The following is a 21,504-nucleotide window of genomic DNA, read 5'->3' as shown; positions in this document are numbered from 1 at the left end:
AAATTAATATTATTTTTTATAAGAAATGACTACAATACCCTTATTATAGAGAATGATTAAAAAATACTCTTATTATGTATATGTATATTAATTTTAAAAATTCTAAATCCTAACCCTATGATAGAAAAATAAAAGACTAAAATTTATGATTCTCAAAATGAATATATATAATAGAAGTATTTTAGTCATTTTCTATAATAGGATATTGTAGTCATTTTCAATAAAAAATAATATTAATTTAGATTAGTTCAAGATTTGATTCACCATTTTTTAGTCAAATCAATTTGTCTAGCCTAATTTTGACAAAAATAATACGATTTAATCGATTATATGTGTTAAATTTTAATTATTAAAAAACATCTTTATAAAAAGACATTTTCAGCTTTTTTATCTGAGGGACTCCCTTACAATAATAATCAATTTGCACATAAACCTTGATGGATGTATTGACATTATGCTTAGAGCTAAGCCAGCTAAGCAAGTACAAGCTGGTTGATAAACCACTATTTTATGGTTTATCTTGTGCTCAATTGAGTGGATTTTATCAATCTTTCATACACTTATTCATATGATTTGCATGAGTTTACGTTTTCCTTCCTGATTTTGTGCTATGATTGAAACTATGCTTCTTTGGCCTTATATTTGCTAATATTAATCCTCTCTTATTACTATTCGATGCCGTGATATGTGCGTTAAGTGATTTCAGAGATTATTGGTGTACAAGTTGCTACTAGTTAGTTACAGTTAGTTAGCTGTTAAGCTAGAACTTTCTAGAAGCTAGTTAGTTAGAGCCAGCTCATACTCCCTCTTTCCTTTATAAGCTGTAGAACTATGTTACTGTAGCTAATTTCTCACTTTCCCTTCTTCTTCAATTCAAGAACAGAACCCCTCTTCTTCTCTCTTTGATTTCTCACTCTCTGCTCTCTCTCTCTATTCTTTCATGCTTCTGTAATTGCTTTCAAGATTCACACCTAGGTTACTGATACCTTCATGGTATCAGAGCTTATGATGCCATAGCTTCCGCAAGCAACCAATTGAATCTCTGACTGAAGACTGCTCGAGAATCATAGCGCAAAATTTTGTTGCAACTCCTATATCCATGAAGCTGGCTGAAAATAACTACCTACAGTGGAAAGATCAAGTAGAGTCAACAATCAAAAGCAATGGCATGTTGAATCATCTCACTGGAGAGGACATTCCTCAAGTGTTTCTTCCAAATGGTACAGCAAATCCAGAGTTCCAGAAATGGAAGCGGCAAGATACTCTCTTGAAGTCTTGGTTACTGGCCTCAATGTCGAATCCCTTTACTACAAGAATGGTTGGGTGCACGCTCACACACCAGATCTAGAAAAGGCTAGAAGATCACTTCGCATCTCAAATCAAGGCCAAGGTAATGCAGCTGAACAACAAATTGAGCACGATCTAGATAGGTACGTCAGTCACTGAGTATGTTCTGTCGATAAAGAGTAATATTGATGCATTAGCTTCTGTTGGTGAACCAATAAAGGAGAGTGATCATATTAATGTAATCTTACATGGTTTAACTGAAGAATATAGAAATGTCATGACCTCTGTGTTAGCAAGATCTACTAGCATAACAGTAGGAGAATTAGAAGCACCGTTGCTAGCTCATGAAAGCATGTTAGCAAGATTTATAAAATGTGAAACTCTTATGCAAGCAAATATAGCTCAGCACTCACAATACACACAAGCTCAACAAAGTCAGTTCTATTCTCAGAACTCTGTAGGCAGAGAAAATTTTAGAGATAACTTTTGTGGCAAAACAAGAAGAATGTCTCAAGGAGACAGAGGCTCCTATGAAGGAGGAAGAATGACTCAAAATGCAGGAAGATATACACAAGAATTTGACAGTAGTAAAGGTCATGGCAAAAGTCAATATGGTAGAGGAAGAACAATGCAAGGAGATGGCAGGCCACAATGTCAGGTCTGTGATAAAGTAGGACACACAGCCAAATTCTGCTAGTACAGATATGACAAAGAACAGTATGAAGATACCTATGGTAGCAATAATCAGATCACTCAGCCAAAGGCAAACTATAGTAATGTGTTGACAACACCTTCAACCATGCAAGATCCAAACTGGTACCTGGATTTAGGAGCTACACATCATGTCACTCATGATGCACAGAACCTAATGGAGAAAGAAGAATACACAGGAGATGAACAAGTTGTCATAGGAGATGGTTTAGGTTTGCATATTCACCATGTTGGAAAAATGTGCTTTAACACTGATTTGAGCTCTAAATTACTATTCCTAACAAAACTGCTTCATTTCATGTACCTAAAATCACAAAAAATTTTATGAGTGTACATCAATTCTGCTGTGATAATAGATTTTTCTTTGAATTTCATGCTGACAAATGCTGCATTAAATCACAGGGAAGTAAAGAACTCCTCCTCCAAGGGAGTGTTGATAGAGGCTTGTATAAGTTTGGGGATATCACTACTGCACACACATCCTCAGTCTATATCTCTTTACTAACACAGTCAAATAAATTTCTAATTTGGCATGCAAGATTAGGTCATGCAAATCCAAGTGTAGTGTCAAAAATATTTAAGTCTTGTAATCTTTCTTTTACACCTAATAAAGAAGTCTGTGAAGCTTGTTGTATTAAAAAGTCACATCAATTGCCATTCTTACCCTCACAAACAGTATATACATTACCATTAGATCTTGTCTATTAAGACATTTGGGGACTTGCACCCCTGCCAGATAGTAGTGGAAACTGGTACTTTGTGATTTTTATTGATGCCTTTTTGAAGTTCATTTGGCTTTACCTTATTAAATCTAGAGCTCAAATTAAATTAGTTTTTTGTCACTTCCAACAAATGGTTGAATTGCAATTGAATACGAAATTAAAAATGTTACAATTTGATAATGCACCTGAGTATGTTAGTTTGTCTAAAATCTTAAAGGAAAAAGGAGTGCAGCACAGGTTCTCCTGCCCTCACGTCCATTAACAAAATGGCTCAGCAGAACAAATGCACAGACATATAGTGGAATGGGGCTCACACTCTTGGCTGGTGCTTCTATGCCAACAAAATTCTGGGGTGAAGCTGATCAATCTGCTGCCTACACCAGTCTTAGAAAGAGTATCCCCCACAGAAAAGCTCTTTGGCAAAACACCAACATAGGCAGATCTTAGAGTCTTGGCTATCTTTGTTTTCCTCATCAAAGACCCTATAATAGACATAAATTGGACTTCAGATCCTCACCCTGTATATTTATTGGCTATAGCACAACTCACAAGGGCTATAAATGCCTTACCCAAGATGGAAAGACAATAATCACCCGAAATGTAGTATTTGTTGAAGACAAATTTCCTTTTGAGAAACTCAAAGAAAGAAGTCAATTGCCAGCATCCTCAATTGATCAAGCATCACAGCCACCTACCATTCCTATACTTCCAATTTTAATAGACACAGTAACAGCACAAAATGCTACAAGCTCATCTCTAAGAATGCAGCCAGTCCTCCCCTCTCAACCCGCTCAAATTCAACCAAATTCACCTCTAACAAGTCAATCAGCCCAAGGCTCAGGTTCACCATCAAGCCCATTGACTCCAGCCTCAACACAGCAACCACTTCAGTCAGTCTCAGATAGAACAATGCAGCCAATCCCACCTTCAACACTTCCTTCCATAGCAAGAAACTCTCAAAGACCTATAGCAGTCTCATCAGTACCTGTCCCCATACCAATCAATGACATAGAGATAGTCCTGCCAATCTCTGAGTCAATGGTCACTCAAAGCAAGGTGGGAATTGTGAGACCAAAAGCATTTCAAGCTAGCCTAGAGCCTAGAAGTGTGAAGCAAGCACTTAACATGCCAGAGTGGAAAAAAGCAATGGACCTGGAATATGATGCATTGATGAAAAATAATACATGCAAACTAGTGCGGTTGCCACCAAACAGAGAGGCAATAGGAAGTAGGTGGATTTTTAGAGCAAAGTACAACTCTGACGGTTCTTTGCAGAAATACAAGCCAAGGTTGATGGCTTAAGGCTATGCCCAAAGATCCGTATTCGACTTTACAGAGACTAACAGTCCTGTAGTGAAACCTACATCTATCAGAGTAATTCTGACCATTGCTTTGGCGAACTCATGGACAATAAGGCAGCTCGATGTTAATAATGCTTTTCTACATGGGGACTTAATAGAAGAAGTATACATGAAGCAGCCTCAAGGGTATGAACAGGGAGATTCATCACTAGTGTGCAAGCTGACAAAGGCCCTCTATAGCCTAAAACAAGCACCAAGAGAATGGTACAGCAAGCTAGCATCCGGTCTGAAAGATGTTGGCTTCACCCCCACAAAGTCTGATGTCTTTGTGTTTCAAAGCAGCCGTCAAGGAGAAAGAATGTTTGTGTTAGTCTATGTAGATGATATTATAGTCATTGGTGATTCTGAAAGCACAATCAATCAAGTTATCAAGAAGCTAAACAACATGTTTGCCCTAAAAGATATGGGAAGCCTGCACTATTTTCTTGGCATTCAGGTGACAAGAACAAGTAGTGGCGGACTGATTCTCACCCAACAAAAGTACATCAAGGAGCTACTAAGGAAGGCAAACATGGTAGGATGCACTGCCTGCCACACTCCATTACCCTCCACAGTCAAGTTATCATCCTTTGGAGGTGCAAATTTTCATGACCCAACCCTTTACAGGTCCCTGATTAACAGCCTGCAATACTTGACTATAACAAGACCTGAAATATCCTTTAGTGTACACAAGCTGGCACAGTTTGTTCAAACTCCATTGGAATGTCATTGAAAAATGGTAAAAAGAGTGCTGAGGTATTTGAGTGGAACTGCAAACTATGGGTTGAATCTAAAGAAAGAGAATTCTATGTTAATCAATGCCTACAGTGATTCGGACTGGGCTGGGGATCCTGATGATAGGAAATCCACCAGTGGCTATTGTGTGTTCTTGGGGTCAAACTTGGTATCTTGGGCTTCAAGAAAGCAGACTGCAGTTGCTAGGTCCAGTACAGAAGCAGAGTACATGAGCATGGTAGACCTAGTAGCTGAGTTAATTTGGATAAACAACCTGCTGTGTTAGCTTCAATTCTCTCCCAAGGAGTCTCCTATGCTATACTGCGACAACCAGAGTGCAGTATTTCTGGCTGCAAACCTCATTCTGCATTCAAAGTCCAAGCACTTTGAAATTGATCTCCACTTTGTGAGAGATCATGTCAACAACAAGCGCATAAGAGTGAGCCACATCCCAGGAGCAGTTCAAGTAACTGACATTCTCACAAAGGCAATTCCATCCGAAGCCTTTTTGCACTTCAGAGAGAGGTTAAATGTTACTGAAGCAGTCCAAGAACAGATCACAGAAGCAGCTCAGAAACAAGCTTGTATGTTGAAGAAAACAGAAGAAAAGGAAACTAGAGATGATGATAGATGTATTGACATTATGCTTAGAGCTAAGCCAGCTAAGCAAGTACAAGCTGGTGTACAAGTTGCTATTAGTTAGTTACAGTTAGTTAGCTGTTAAGCTAGAACTCTCTAGAAGCTAGTTAGTTAGAGCCAGCTCACACTCCCTCTTTTCTTTATAAACTGTAGAACTCTGTTACTGTAGCTAATTTTTCACTTTCCCTTCTTCAATTCAAGAACAGAACCCGTCTTTTTCTCTCTTTGATTTCTCACTTTCTGCTCTTTCTGTTCTCTCATGCTTCTGTAATTGCTTTCAAAATTCACACCTAGGTTACTGACACCTTCATACATTCGATAAAAATTTACAATAATAGTCATTTTTTACTTTTTACATAAACTTCTATACTATATTACAATTTATATAAAGTAAATATAGGATATAAATATTTTGTAATTTAAAAAATTATAATTGCGTAATATTAATTCATCATTTTATTTCAAAGAAAAGTCTAAGAAGCCAACAATTTTATTGCATTTTGGCCAGCATGTAACCAGCAGAGAAAGGTGAGCCATTGGATAAAATCTCACACCAATCTCACACCATCAAATCATCATTGATGGCTAGTTGATGGCTACCAATCACAAATGTTACTGGTCTCCTAGCATTGCTCATATTTCTTTATTTATGCAATTTGCCCAATTTCTCTTTATGTTTTCTAGGAGGGATATTTAAACCATAAAAACTATTGGATTCAATTAAAAGTAAATAAATTAATTATTTTTACCAAAACTAATTTTGCTTGTTAAAATCCTCTCCAAAATATGAAAGTTTCATAAAATAAAATATTTTATTATTATACAAAAAACCGTGGCATTATAGAGTGTTAAAAGATATGAAAATTAAGTAACAAGTTCATATAGTGATAAAAATGAGAAATGACAAAAGATGTTCATAGAATTATTTTTTATAGTTCCATCAATGGAGCTGTTCATAGAATCTTCACGGAATAGTTCCTCTCGTTTGTTAATTATTCTTAGTCGGTTAGTACACGTGGCAGAATATCCATAGAATACATCGTTAATTTTCATTTGCTCAGTGATTGTAACGCTCTGTTTCCGCAAAACGGCATTTGATTAAGAAGATCTCCCCTAGCGGAATCCTTTGATTAATTGATTCCCTCATAAATCATCATAATCATAACAATAAGAATGTGTTTAACGAACTTCTCCATGCTCCGTTGACCTCTTTCTTCGATGAATACAAAAATGGGTGAAGAAGATCTTCGGTTCTTCGAGTTGAATACAGGGGCTAAGATACCTTCAATTGGCTTGGGAACTTGGCGTGTTGGATCTGCTGACGTTGCTCACACTTTAGCCACTGCTATCAAGGTTCCATATCCATTAACCTCATATACTATGCTAAACTTGGAATTTTGATGAATCGTTTTATTTTGTTGTATTGACGTCCTTTTTCTTTTGAATATGTGTTTAACAGTTTTGATTATAGATAAATATCTATGTAAAACATCTTAAAGTATATATATAAATTATAAAATTAATTTGAATGTACTATCCATCGAAATTCGAACGTAGAAGAGTTTGCTGAGTATGTCGAACAAAAGAGGCACTCAGCCTATTTAGGCCGGCTACAACGACTAGATAGGCCAAGAGTCTCAATGGAGGAGCCAAATTTTCATATCTCATAATTGGCTCCTGCGTTTTGTCTGAGATTTTGTGGGGCTTTAAGAATACTATTTAAAGGCTGCACGAAAAAATCGGTATACAATAGTTCAATCACATCTGTTCTTTTGGATGACTATTCACTCGTTTAAACTCTAGCTTTCTTACTTCTATGGGAGACAGAAACAGATGTGTGTTAGTTATGTGTTAATTTTAAGGTAATCAATTAATCATGTTTACTACATGGTTCAGGACTTAGATTAACAGTGATTTACTGGTATGTGTTTCTCACATGATTTTTTTTTTTTTTTGGTTTACAAAATTTGAGCAATAGATAAACTAAACAGTCCCCAATATCTTTTTTTTTTCACTTTGCAGACATACTTAACCTTTCCCTCTTTGTATATGATTACTACTTCATTTTAACTAATATGCCTTAGTTTTGGAAATGGATTAATTTCATAATGTCAAATTGTCAATGCAGGTTGGGTATCGACATATAGATTGTGCTCATATTTATGGAAATGAAAAGGAGGTGAGAGTTGTTTTACTTACACATTTGAAAAAGATGTAAGTTGGGGTTTATAATATAATGCCATATACATGTTTCCTTTTGTTATGCTATTCTCCCTTTTCTTGATACAACATAAGATGAAAATGATTGAAAACTTGAAAATAAAATAAAGTTGTAAATTTGTAATTGAGCAAGCTGCTATTCAAATGATTCCCCTTAACTTTCCTTCCATCTTGTATAAAATTTAAGGCTTGACGCTTAATCATGAACTTTTGCTAGATTGTTGGCTTAATCAATTATTTACCTTGTTTTCAGCTTTAATGAAAACATAGAAATTTGCTAATGAAACCATATATGTAACCTTTAGCTTAAAAACTATATGTTGTTTATAGTAATTATATAAAACAGAACCTTACATAAAAGGGTAAAAAGGAGTAGTTCAGCAGTAGTTTTTGACAAAGCATTGTGAATTTGGAACACTCCTTGATGTTCCACCGAAGGACTAGCCAGAATGTATTCCTTAACAAATCCCTTTTGAAAGGAACAAGTCTCTCTAAGCTAAGAGTACTTAAGGCTCTTGATTGGTTTGCATTTACTTGAATTAATATCAATAACACGTAGGCGTATAGGCCGACATTTGCATGATGTGTTTCCTGGTTCATTCGATATCAATAAACTTTTTCAAAAAATGAAACAATAATAATAAAAAAATTTATCCGAGGTTGCTTGACTGCTTGGAAATAGGATCTTTTTGGGTATGCCTAAATGCTTATTATATGGAATTTGCCATGCACATTCTTTAAATAGGATCTTTTATGTGGATTAAAGCAAAGGCATAATAGAAACTTTAAGGCTCACAAGTGAAGTGCAACTCACCATTTAGTTTATTTTGGTCATAAAATTCATATTTCAAGTTAATGCCACAGTTTTTATCCTCTTCTTGTATTGCACTGCCATAGTACTCTCTTTCTATCTGTTAACACATGTAAAATTTATGTAGATTGGAGATGCCTTGAAGGAGTTGTTCGCCAATGGGGTTGTTAAGCGTGATGAAATGTGGATCACTTCAAAGTTGTGGTTTGTCTGTTTTCTTTCAACTTCTAAACTTTTTTACTTATTTAAAACACATTCTAATTGGCAAGGTTCCAATATTTTCTTGAAAAATCATTTCGTGTTTCAGAGTTAAGTTTTATGACATTGCCTTAGCTTGATACAAAGAATCCTAACATTAGCATCATTAATGATATTACAATTTGCTTGTAAGTCCAATCTAGAAGAATGGTAATGCTGATCTTCATGAATCTATAAACACCATAAAACCTGTTTGATCTGAACCATGGGCTCCTTTTTTCTGCTACAATAATTTTAGTTACCTAACTATGCAAAAAGATGTTGATACTCTTCCTGCACTAGACCTGAAATAATACTTGTATGAAGAATGCTCTGTTTCAGGCCTACCAATCTGCAAGAAGTTATCTCTTTCGTAGCCCAACATAAAGAAGGGAAAGGAAAAACATAACTGACCATAGAATGTGAGTTATAAGAAAGAATTGCGCCAGAAAATTCACAAGTTCAACCTCTTCAAAAAGAGAAATGAGTAGAATCAAGTATAATCAATTTCCTGTGCAAGTCATAATTCTAAAAACCTAGAACCCTGCATTGAATAGAAATGTTTATTAGGTGAATCATGTACAAGAAAGAGAGATGATAGATTTCAATCTTAAAGAAAGTACACCATAAAATTTTTGGAAGACTCTACTAAAATATGATGGTTACTTGTTGAAAGTCTTTTGTCACTTGTATGGCCTTAGCAAATAATAACCTTGTTCCTTAAATTCGGTTTTATATGCAATGTAACACCAAATCTTGAGGTACATTCCCTTCTTCTTAACTTGTCTTACAAATGTTTTAGGTGCACTGATCACTCGCCGGAAGATGTCCCAAAGGCATTGGATAGAACTTTGCGGAATTTGCAACTAGACTATCTGGATCTCTACCTTGTATGTAAAACCACACTGAATTTTAAGATATTCATACATCATATGCTATTAATTGTGTTTTTAATATATTCATACATCATATTCTATTAATTGTGTTTATTACACTGTAACTCAAGCCAAGTTCTAATATTAAGACTTTCTTTACCATATTTTACAAGTTATTGTAGATTCACTGGCCAGTCAGCATAAAAAACGGGGTATGTACTAAACCTGACATACCAAGCACATGGAGAGCAATGGAGGAACTCTACAATTCCAGGAAGGCCCGAGCTATTGGGGTAAGCAATTTCAGTGTAAAGAAGCTTCAGGATCTATTGGAGGTTGCACAAGTTCCTCCGGCTGTTAACCAAGTGGAATTGCATCCTTCATTGCAGCAACCAAAGTTGCATGAGTTCTGTAACTCCAAGGGAGTGCACTTATCTGTGAGTATTCAAATTTGAGGTCTTAGCATAATAATTACCTGGTTTTAACCAATGCAATCAAACTCGAGAGTCCATCTAAACTCGTGGAGCTTACACGTGTATGTATTCTCAATTCTAGTACCCTATGTTTTAAAAAATTTAATGTCCATGTACCTTTATCTGTGCAGCAACTCAAATAAGTACTCTTCATGTTTGCAAATAACTGTCGTTATGTCGATTTTCTCAATGATCACTATGTCGAAATTGGCAATTATTTTTGAAACAGGTGGAATATGGATAGGAATCTTCCATGATTCTGAGCTGTCACCCTTTACTAACTATTTATCTTTATTCAGGGTTATTCGCCGCTTGGTAAAGGATTAAGTAGGACTAATATTCTTATGGATCCAGTTCTTCACACTGTTGCAGAGAAGCTGGGGAAGACACCAGCGCAAATAGCTCTTAGGTGGGGTTTACAGATGGGAAACAGTGTACTTCCCAAGAGCACAAGTGCTACCAGAATCAAAGAGAACTTTGATTTGTTTGATTGGTCTATACCTGAGGATTTGCTGGCCAAGTTCTCTGAAATTAAGCAGGCAAGTCACTTCATGCAATCGTTTCGGTAACTTGTTATATATTTTCTCTGAATCAAACTAAATACCTCTTTGGACTTTGGACAAATTGTTTGGTACATCCAAAAATAAATGTATCTGGAGTGAATTTTTAATATATTGATTTGTCTAAAATGACATATGCTTTTGACATTTAACTGTTACTATCTTCACAAAGAAATAATATTTGGCTAAAACAAAATCATTAGTTGAAAAGAAGTACACGATTATCATTAATATACTAAAAATTAAAAACTAGTGTTTAGTTCCGATTGCATGATTTATTTATGCAGGAGAGAGTGGTTGCTGGTGAAGAATTTATGAGCGAAATACCTGATGGGTACAAAACAATTGAAGAACTCTGGGATGGTGAATAATGGAACAGATTCCCACATTGAGCATTTGGACATTGAACTGTAACTGTTTACATAATTTGGGGTGGAAATATTAACTAGATCAAACCTTTTGAATGTTTCCAGTATCTGGCATTCATGGTGTATGTTCTTCTGTATGATGGTTGTAATAAATAATAATTTGCCATCAGACTACTGGATTTTGTGTCAAACTCGCAGAGTTTTTGGGCAATCCATATTCATGTTTGTTTATTGCTAGTATATAATAAGCCGATATGTTAGATTAGATAAATCATTGCCTACACAAAAACATCAACCACCAAATTAGACATTAGGATAAAATATACATTAAAAATAAATTAAATAATATATATATTTAATGGTGGATATTTTATGTCTGTATAATATTTTGTTAGATTAATGAAAGGGTTGGGGCAAAATAACTAGTACCATATAATCACATTTTTTATTCCACAAAAATACCCTTAATGCAGTTCACCTTTCAACTCACGTTGGATCTCCGAATTGCAAGCAATTTGCAGCATCACATGCCTTGATCCAATACGACCATCATCTCTCTTATACAATACAATTGATGTTAAGAAATCCCTCTTAGTCTTAGTAAGCAGCGAAATATTACAAGCAACAAAATGATCAAAATGACACACAAACTTTTGTAATATATTAAAAAATGTCTCTTTCTCTACATGAATGAAGGTCACAAAAATACCAAATAAGACACAATATTTCCTAAAAAATGTCTCTTTCTCTTTCAAAACTATTGGCACAATATTTTCCAAAAAATATCTAACAATAAATCTTCACCATTTCTCACTCACTTATAACTCTTTAGTGTATAGAAACTCTTTTTTCTCTCTATGTAAAAAGTGTAAAACACCATCTTATATTTCCTTCTTATTATTATTGTTGCCGTTTCACATTTAAAATAAAATCAGTCTTCTATAAAATTTTAGTCAGACACTTTAAAAAATTTTGGATTTAAATCTTCTAAATTTTGAATTTTATTTTAGAGGAAAAAGTATGATCTATCATCATTTATTTTATAAGTGGGACTAAGATAAAATATGAGAGAGAAAACATTCGATGATAAGAGATCTCTCATTTCTCACTTTATCCTCTAAAGTGAAAATCTTAAATTTAGAGGATCCAAATTCAAAAATTTTAATCCATATTTTAATAGTCAATACATTTTATTATTTTAATTACTAAATCAGTCTTTAATATTTTATTTTATTAGATAAATTAATTTTTACATTAAATTTTAATAAAAAATTAGATGAATCAATTATTATCACTATTTAATAAAGATATAATAAATCTTAAAAACTTTTTTTTTACCAAAATTAGGAGTAAATTTTTAGATAAGTACAAATAAATTATATCATTTGAGCTATTACTTGTTGGCAAATTAATAAGTAATATAAATTAATAAGCAATTTTATATAAACATTAATTTAGGGTAAAGTATTAAATTAGTCTCTTATATTTGGGTGTAATTCTGTTTTAATCCTTAAGGTTTAAAGTGTTCTATTTGAAACAAAAAAAGTTTCATTTAGCATCAATTTAGTCCCACAGTAAAATCAAACTTAAATAATTAACGGAATGTCCTACATAACAACTGTACAAGAACAAAATCGATAATCTGGATAACAAGTACAAGCTCTAGAGGTACAAAATCAACCGTTGATGCATCAATACATTTATTTATCATTTTTTTATAATTGGTCCCCTATGTTTGGGCGTAATTCTGTTTTAATCCTTAAGGTTTAAAGTGTCCTATTTGAATCAAAAAAGTTTCATTTAGCATCATTTTAGTCCCACAGGTCAAAGTTAAATAATTAATGGAATGTCCTAATTAACGGAATGTCCTACATAACAACAGTACAAGAACAAAATCAATAATTTGGAGAACAAGTACAAGCTCCAGAAGCACAAAATCAACCGTTGATGCATCAATACATTTATTTATCATTCTCTTTAGTTCTATAGAAAATATTTTATTTATATTATAAAAAAATAATAACTAAATATATTGGTGTATTAACAGTTGATTTTGTGCCTTTAGAGCTTGTATTTGTTCTCCAGATTATCGATTTTTGTTCTTGTGCTGTTGTTATGTAGAATATTCCGTTAATTATTTAAGTTTGATTTCACTGTAGGACTAAATTGATGCTAAATGAAACTTTTTTGAATTCAAATAGGACACTTTAAACTTTAAGGACTAAAATAAAATTACGCCCAAATATAGGAGACCAATTTAATATTTTACCCCATTAATTTATTTAATAAAATAAATTTTAAATACTTATTTAATAATTAAAATTTATTAAAGACTAAAATATTTTACTAAAATTTTCTTAGACATTGATTTCTATTAAAATAAAAATTCAGATATAATTAATTTTATGTAAAATTAATTACTAAAAATAGTTAAATAATTTAATATATTTGGCTAAATTATTATCTAATAGCTATTTATTTGAAATAACTCCATCTTGAGTTTCGACCTTAAATTAATTACTCCAAAACTTTATAAAAAATTTATGAATTTTTTTTTTCTATCAAAAAGCGTTACCTCTCTCAACTCTGCAGCTGTGGTCACATTTCACAATGGTAGACCTTGCTCCTTGCTTAAGGGGTTGAAGCCTTGAAGGCAAGGCTTTGTGCCTTTGTCCCACTTTGACTACGGTAAAGGTACAATGAGAATCACAAGAAGGTGTGCGCGCGCAAATCTCTTCAGTTTGTTTCCCCCTGTTCCATCCCGCAGGCTCTACCATCTTCCTCCTTCACCCGTTGTTAATGTCGATGATGCTGTTGCCTCTTTCACCACCCTTCTCAACAACCCCAATCCACCTTCTCAACTCGAATTCAGTAAGATTCTTTCTTCTCTGGTTAAGATCAAACAATACCCCACTGCTGTTTCCCTTTTCTTGCAAATGGAAAATAGGGGAATCATTCCTAGCCTTATTGCACTCAATATATTGTTGAATTGTTTCTGCCATTTGGGTCATATGGACTTCGCTTTTTCTGTTTTGGGTAAGATTATCAAGATTGGTTATGAATTTGATGTTATAACTCTAACGACACTCATCAAAGGGTTCTGTATAAACTGCAAGGTTAGGGAAGCATTAGCGTTTCATGATAGGGTAAGAGCGCTAGGGTTTCAGCTCAACGAGGTCAGTTATAACACTTTGACCAATGGGCTTTGTAAAATAGGGCACACAGGAGCTGCTGTTAAGTTGCTAGAAAAATTGGAGACACAGCCGGTAAAACCTAATGTAGTACTGTACAATACTGTCATCGATGCGCTGTGTAAAGATGGGCTTGTAATCGAGGCGAGCGAGTTGTTTTCTAAGATGATTTCAAGGGGGATTTCTCCTGATGTCATCACTTATAGTTCCCTAATTCTTGGTTTTTGCATCATAAGTCGATTAGATGAAGCTGCTCAATTGCTTAATGAAATGGGGAAAAAGGGCATCGAGCCCGATGTATATACCTTTAGTATATTGATAGATGCATTGTGTAAGGAAGGGCGAATCGGCGAAGCACAAAGTGTGTTGGATAGGATGTCATTAGGAGGCCATAAGCTGAATGTTGTCCCTTACAATGCTCTAATGAATGGATACGTCATAAGAAATGACGTCAATAAGGCAGCTGAGTTATTTGATGATATGATGAAAAGTGGTTTGGTTCCTAATGTTAGGAGTTACAACACTATGATCAATGGATATTGTAAGAATAAGAGAGTGGATAAAGCCATAGAACTCTTTAAACAAATGCGTCACAAAAATTTGGTTCCTGATATTGTAACATACAATTCTCTTATTGATGGCATGTGTAAATCACAAAGAATTTCCTGTGCACTGGGTCTTCTTGCTGAGATGCATGATAATGGTCAGTCTCCTAGTTTAATAACTTTCAATATCGTGGTAGATGGTTTGTGCAAAGTCCAACGTGTTGATGAGGCAATTGCGTTATTCCGACAGATTCTTGACAAAGGGATTAGTCCGGACGTGGACACGTACAATACTCTTCTTGATGGGTTGTGCAAATGTGGAAGATTAAACAATGCAAAAGAGTTTTTTCAACATCTTTTGACCAACAACTATTGTCTAGAAGTTAGGACTTATAATATTATGATCAACGGACTTTGTAAAGAGGGGTTATTTGATGAAGCGATAACCTTGCTCTCAAAAATGGAAAGCAATGGTTACCTGCCTGATTGTGTAAGTTATGAAACAATTGTTTATGCTCTTTTTGACAAAAATGATAATGAAAGAGCAGAGAAATTTCTTCGTGAAATGATAAGTAGAGGTTTGCTAAAGATAGAGGTGAGAGAAATTATGTCCTATATGCTTCAGTTAATATTTACTTTGTTTTTCTTTTTTGAAAAGTGCATGTTTCTTTTTCCTTCTCCGGATGTTGAACTATATATTGCCTTCAATGTTGAATTCGATGTTTCTTTATGGTGTTTCCATTTAATTAAGATGATGATATTCTTAACTCTTTTTTAAGTAATTCTAATTACTTACGAAGTCCTTGGTAATTGATATTGTGAGGCTGTTTCAGGTCATCCAAAATAATATCTAATTTCTCAAGTGCTTTATCCTTTTTGTATTTGAAATCTATCATAATATTAATCCCATGATTTGGCATGTGAATTCAATAACATGATACCATGTACCTTATTTCAAAAATCTTGACTTGCTTTTATGAATTATATACAATCGAAACAAGTGTTTGCCTCATGAACTTTTTTTCCCAAACAATGTATGATTTTGCACCATCAAAGGTTGTTGCTGATTTTGGTTGTAATCATTTTTGGAAGGGTCTTTTTCTTTATTATTCTTATTTTAATTTATTTTTAACAAACAGTGCATACTTATGTTAGTACTGGCTTGCAAATTGGTCTTAGTTATAACACTAACTGAATTCATGCATGGTTTCATCTTAATATGATTCTGCAATCTGCACATATATGTTCTAAAAGTTTTGTGTTTTTTCTTTAAATGATTTCTATGTAGGATTGCAAGACTACGATTCCAGTGGAAGTGGATCGGATCCTTAGAACATCCAAAGGAATCCAATGACGTTGACAGTTCTCATATTTTCATTATCTCAGATGGATATTCGAAAGATATGTGAAAAATATCTTTGATCATAAGGTTATCAGCTTTAACATATGAAGGTCGGTATTTGGTTGAAGAAATTGGCTTGCATAGAAACATTATTTCTGGCCACTGCTCTTTTTTAGCTAACCAGGCCTTAACCTGCTGGTATCCTCTAGCCGGAAGTTAACGCCTAATTCCTGAACCCGTCTGTGTTCACCTTTTAGGAGGTAGGGGGGCTGCTCATCAAACCCTGTTGCATAAATGCCACTCCTAAAGATCGAACCAGGACATGACAGTTAAGCAATTCAAGCAATTACTACTTTTGCTAGGTATTGTGATTCTTTTTGCTGGTCACTGCTCACGTGCCGTTGTTAGTATTTTGTGCTCTCTTTGGAGAGACAGATTCAAGGGAATTCTGCACCTTCACTGTAATAATGCCTGACGCGAAACTTTTGTTGTTCTTAATAGGAATAAGTAATTGATTTATTAAGCAATACGAAGGGTTTTTGGGTTTTGTAAGCCGTATCAAAATGTTGGTTAAGCTGCTCTAGGATCTTGAGTAGAATACTTGCGAACTGGAGGAATGCTGGATTCGCAGCTGATCTTACTGGAAACTTTGTCTTCCTTTTTTTCAGGTACTACATCAGAGATATCGAAGTACCGGCATTGTTGGATCGTTTCTTAGATTATGAAACTGCTTTTTGTTTTATGCTTGACGGCAAAGCATTAATGTAATCAAATATTTTGGAGATTCTGATGTTATCTTAAGCATCCTAGGCTTGTGGTAGCTTTAACAATGTAACCAACAAAGTTCATGAGAAGGGAAGTTGATGGTTTTGCTCTCAAGTGAGATTTGTACAGTTCATTTTTCCTTTTCTTTTATATATATATCAGAATGGCCTAAAGAAAAACCTCACGCTTGCTATTCAGTTTCATTATCTCCACATTCTGGCCTTCACAACTTCTTTGACTCATCCTAACTCCTCTATCTTTTTTCAAGATTGGTATTCTTCCTGTCTCCATGCTAAGTATCTTAGCTTTGGTGCACAAATAATATTTGAATGGACCTATATTCAATGTTTTAATATCTTTTATTTCAGAAAATTTTAAGGATTAATAGTCAAATTAGTCTTTGAAAATGAAACATTTTTAAAATTCGTTTCTAAAAGATTTTATCAATCAAATTGGTCTTTTAAATATTACAAATTAATTATATTTTTCCTTCGGTTACTCCATTAATAATTTTCGTCAATATTAGTGATTTTTCCTAATTACATAAATCATATTCCCAATATAACCTAACGACTAAATTGATAAATTTTTTTAAACACATTTTGTCAATGTTCAATTAGTCAGGTCATATATTATGTATATTATCAAAGAATGTATTACAATATCAATCGTTAATAGAAATTGTTAATGAGATAACTGAAAAATAAATATGATTAATTTTTAATCTTTAATGAATCAATTTGATTAAAAAAAATTTTTAAGGATAAATTTAAAAAATAGTTTATCTACCCAGAATCTTAACTTCCCTTAAAATTAATATTTCTCTAGGCATACCAATCCATTTGGCAGTATTTGAGTATTTGTATTGAGATTAGGCTAGGGTGCATTTTGTTTAGTATTTGCATTAATCCATTGTAGCTATACTAAAGATCCAAAATTTTGTTTCCGGGCCTTGCTAACGGCAGTTTTGATACATATTAAAGAAGCAATAGAAAATATTTCGACCAATACACTCGTCAAATGATTAGTTAATTCACTTCATTTATCTGTTTAAATAAGTGTCAGTAATTTAAATTTGAGAAAATTTTATTTCTCTCTTATGAGAGATGTTAAAATGATACTTTTTTTTATATGTAAGATATACATTTTTCTCTCATATAACTTTTAAAAAATCTCCTTTTTAATCTATTTTAAATTTTTTGTGTTAATTAATGTTAACTTTAACTATTTTTTAAGAAATAAATTATTTTCTAAAAAATACCCTTAAACAAAAATTTTATTTTTTTCATTAAATTTTACTTACCAAAATACTCTTTAATAAATTATTTTTTATTGATTAAGTTATATTTTTACCAAAATATTTTAAAAAAATTAATAATTAAATTATTTCTTTCTAAAAACCCTTCAATAATTTTTTAATTTTGTAATTTTATCAAAATTTTCATTAACAATTATAGTTATATTTTTACTATTAATTTTTCAACATCAATATATATTATCCTAACATTAAATAAAAAAAATCTTGGTAATATTTTTTTTTTCAATATCAATATATATTAATTGTTATACATATTAACGGTGGTATGATTTTTTATTTAATATTAAAATAATATATATTAAAATAAAAAATTAATAGTAATATATAAAAATAATTGTTAACGAAAATTTTGGTAAAATCACAATTGAATAATTAAAAAATTATTGAAAGGTATCTTAGAAAAATAATTTAATTATTAAATTTTTTTAAAAATATTTTGATAAATACAATTTAATCAATAAAAAATAATTTATTAAAAGATATTTGGGTAAGTAAAATTTAAAGACAAAAAATAAAATTTTTGTTAAAGAGTATTTTTGTAAAAAATAATTTATTTTTTTTTGAAAAATGGATAAAATTAATATTAGTTATACAAAAAATTTAAAATGAATCAAGGAGGTTTTTTAAAAATTATAAGAGAGAAAAATATATATTTTACAAATAAAGAGGAGGAGAGTGTCATTTTAGCATCTCTTAAGAGAAAGGAGTGAAATTTTTTCTTTAAATTTTATTTTGTGTATGCAATAATTTATTGTTTAATAACAAATTTTAAAATAAAACATAAATTTATGATAAATTAATTATTAATTTATTAGATTGAAAAATACCATGGAAAAAAATAGTTTAAAATCGAAGGTGTTTTTATCTTTCATTATATTGAATGCCTCAAGAATTTGAGAAGTTTCTATTATTATTATTTTATTAACAAATTTTTTAGCATGCTTATTTTTTTTCCCCTTTCCTGTTTTACTTGGTGAATACTTTTATAGAGTTTTTATTGTACAGATTGTATAGATTTTTTAAATTTTTTCCAAAAGTGAAATGTGTCATTTGAAACTTAAATTTCCTTTTGTAATTGATAGCTAATTAGATATAGTAAATTAATAACAAATATAAAACATAACTTTATGAAGTAATAAAAAAAAGTTACATGACCACAACCTACAATGGCTTGTTTGGGTAAATTTATAAGAAATTTTTTTTTTGAGTTATTTTCTTAGAAGATTTTATAAAAAAAAATTTATATTTAAATATTTCATACAAAAATTTTTTTTTATTTATAAATTATATTTAGGTATAACAATATAAAATTATTTATTTATTTATTTATTATGTAAAAAATATTTTTTTAAAAAAAATATTTTAAAAAAGATGTAAATTGTAGCTTCTAAAAAAATATATTTTTTATTTTTTTAGTATTTTTATTTTTACTACAAAAAATTTATCAAATACATTAAAAAATAAAAAATATTTTTTATCCACTTAATGGTACCTAAACAAGCATGATGTATTGTGGAAACTTTTTTTTATATAAATAAAAAATTCATATTTTTCAATATTTATAGTTTTTTAATTTTTTTTACCGTTTTAAACATTATCACTATTTAGTTACACAAAAAAAACATTATCACTATTTCACAGGGAATATAAAATTAACTAACAATGTTATTGTGCACACACTACCTGCGCAACAAAATAGTATTTGCCTATTAGAATTGCACAATTATTGACTGCAAAATTATTAGAGAGATCTTGGTACTATAGTGCACATGTTACATGCGAAATTATCAGGAAAGATGCCTCTCTGTATATATATATATATATATATATATATATATATAAAATAAATTTCAGATATCATATATTTTTTTTTCCTAAAGATAAATTCCCTAAATGGCTACTAAGTATATAATTGTTGTTTATCCAAATGAAACAATACCACGTAAAGATGATGGTGCATATTTTAAAAACAGTGATGTTATTATACATACTTAGTAGTTGCATTCATTGACAGAGTTTAAAAATATGATTTTGGTCAATATTGATATACTTGGAATTAAGTACCTTAGAAAAATTGGTTATTAACATTTCATTGGACGTCGAACGAAATATTCAGTATATAAGATATTCTAATTAAAGGATGACAATAACTTGTGAGCTATGTTCAATTGCCACAGAAAAATTATGACTGAACAAGTGATGAAACTTTGCATTGAGTTTGTGGACGTTGGTAGTAGTTCATCTTCCTCATGTCCAATCCCAATAGGTTGTGCGCCAAGACCTAGTTAGGCAGGAATAACTGAATCCCCTACAAAATTTGCTCTTCTCCCCCAATGGCCGAATCAATGCTGATTTGGTTTTTGAAGAGTTTGAGTCAAACGAGGAGCGGGTCCAATCTAGTGCAACGTATGACAGAACTCCATGAGTAGTCTATGCATCTTCCGAAATCAGTAATCAATGAGATCTATCTAACATGTATGCTCACGCTCAATTTATCTGTCACCAGTAGTCTACCAATCAATCTCAATATGTAATAAGGCTCACATTGCGGAAGCACATTTCATGCAGCGTCAGCAGACATCTGTTTCACACGAGTTTTCAATCACGTCATCTTAATGACAAAAGACACAGCTTGCTGCACACCCTCTTGTGGTTCCTGATTCAGAGGGAACATTCCAAGCGCCTCATGAACCATCTCCCATGTGTCGCAACCATAATGAGTTTGAAAATCACAGTTGTAACTACCAACCGACTCCCCATGCATTTGCTAGCTAAGGTGATAAGCAACATCTTAAAGGGTGATGGTACAGTTACCCTGTGTCATGTGAAACAAATGGGTCTCTCTAGACATCATTTCTCAACAAAGGTCGACAGGAGTAAGTTATGGAAGTGAAAATCTCTAGCTCGTGCCACATGGACAAAACCCGCTTCCTTTAAATAAGGTTGTAGCGCATCAGCCGGTCCCTCCACTTCCAAGGCTCTATTCCTCTTCGGATATAGGACCCACCGACTCTGTATAATTTCGACATTAATAAGCACAACTTAAACCACCGCTATAATAAGACTTATTATGTAAAACATTTCTGAAAATCTATCAACCATAAACACTATTTATTCCATCCATAATGAATGGTGCACGAAGTTGTTATCTCAATGGCGCCAATAACTTGGTACGCACAATTGTAATCTCAACTCTTTTTCACAACTTCGCACAACTAACCAACAAGTGTACTGGGTCGTCCAAGTAATAAACCTTACGTGAGTAAGGGTCGATCCCACGGAGATTGTCGGCTTGAAGCAAGCTACGGTCATCTTGTAAATCTCAGTCAGGCAGATTCAAATAGTTATGAAGCTTTGATAATTAA

General features: G+C 32.5%; 2 protein-coding genes across 4 annotated transcripts; both read left to right on the top strand.

Annotated features, from left to right (window-relative positions):
- The first annotated feature begins 6,300 nt into the window (after positions 1 to 6,300).
- Positions 6,301 to 11,209, top strand: LOC112748305 (aldo-keto reductase family 4 member C10). The gene is made up of 7 exons (XM_025796530.3): positions 6,301 to 6,787; positions 7,563 to 7,613; positions 8,593 to 8,669; positions 9,505 to 9,592; positions 9,760 to 10,014; positions 10,350 to 10,589; positions 10,898 to 11,209. The coding sequence occupies exons 1-7, from the start codon at positions 6,653 to 6,655 to the stop codon at positions 10,979 to 10,981; spliced, it is 930 nt and encodes a 309-aa protein (XP_025652315.1). The 5' UTR covers positions 6,301 to 6,652; the 3' UTR covers positions 10,982 to 11,209.
- A 2,337-nt stretch (positions 11,210 to 13,546) lies between these two features.
- Positions 13,547 to 16,935, top strand: LOC112748281 (uncharacterized). 3 transcript variants are annotated; one of them, XR_011873418.1, is made up of 4 exons: positions 13,547 to 15,309; positions 16,003 to 16,166; positions 16,314 to 16,418; positions 16,725 to 16,935. XR_011873418.1 is itself a non-coding variant. In XM_072219141.1 (2 exons), the coding sequence occupies exons 1-2, from the start codon at positions 13,678 to 13,680 to the stop codon at positions 16,066 to 16,068; spliced, it is 1,698 nt and encodes a 565-aa protein (XP_072075242.1). In that variant the 5' UTR covers positions 13,547 to 13,677; the 3' UTR covers positions 16,069 to 16,935. The 3 variants fall into 3 exon arrangements, 1 of the variants encoding a protein (XP_072075242.1); XR_011873417.1 differs by having other exon boundaries at positions 16,314 to 16,935; XM_072219141.1 differs by having other exon boundaries at positions 16,003 to 16,935.
- The last annotated feature ends 4,569 nt before the right edge of the window (positions 16,936 to 21,504 follow it).

Source organism: Arachis hypogaea, chromosome 2 (genome assembly GCF_003086295.3).
Source record: "Arachis hypogaea cultivar Tifrunner chromosome 2, arahy.Tifrunner.gnm2.J5K5, whole genome shotgun sequence".
Lineage (NCBI taxonomy): Eukaryota > Viridiplantae > Streptophyta > Magnoliopsida > Fabales > Fabaceae > Arachis > Arachis hypogaea.
The sequence above is the reverse complement of the archived record's forward strand: the minus strand, read 5'-3'. Positions and strand labels throughout refer to the sequence as shown.

Excerpts from the sequence above, each read along its gene's own strand:
- LOC112748305 (XM_025796530.3), top strand. The coding sequence starts at position 6,653 with ATGAATACAAAAATGGGTGAAGAAGATCTTCGGTTCTTCGAGTTGAAT. Across the intron at positions 10,015-10,349 it reads CCAAGGGAGTGCACTTATCT|GGTTATTCGCCGCTTGGTAA; the intron begins GTGAGTATTCAA and ends ATCTTTATTCAG. Across the intron at positions 10,590-10,897 it reads AGTTCTCTGAAATTAAGCAG|GAGAGAGTGGTTGCTGGTGA; the intron begins GCAAGTCACTTC and ends TTATTTATGCAG.
- LOC112748281 (XM_072219141.1), top strand. The coding sequence starts at position 13,678 with ATGAGAATCACAAGAAGGTGTGCGCGCGCAAATCTCTTCAGTTTGTTT. Across the intron at positions 15,310-16,002 it reads GAGGTTTGCTAAAGATAGAG|GATTGCAAGACTACGATTCC; the intron begins GTGAGAGAAATT and ends ATTTCTATGTAG.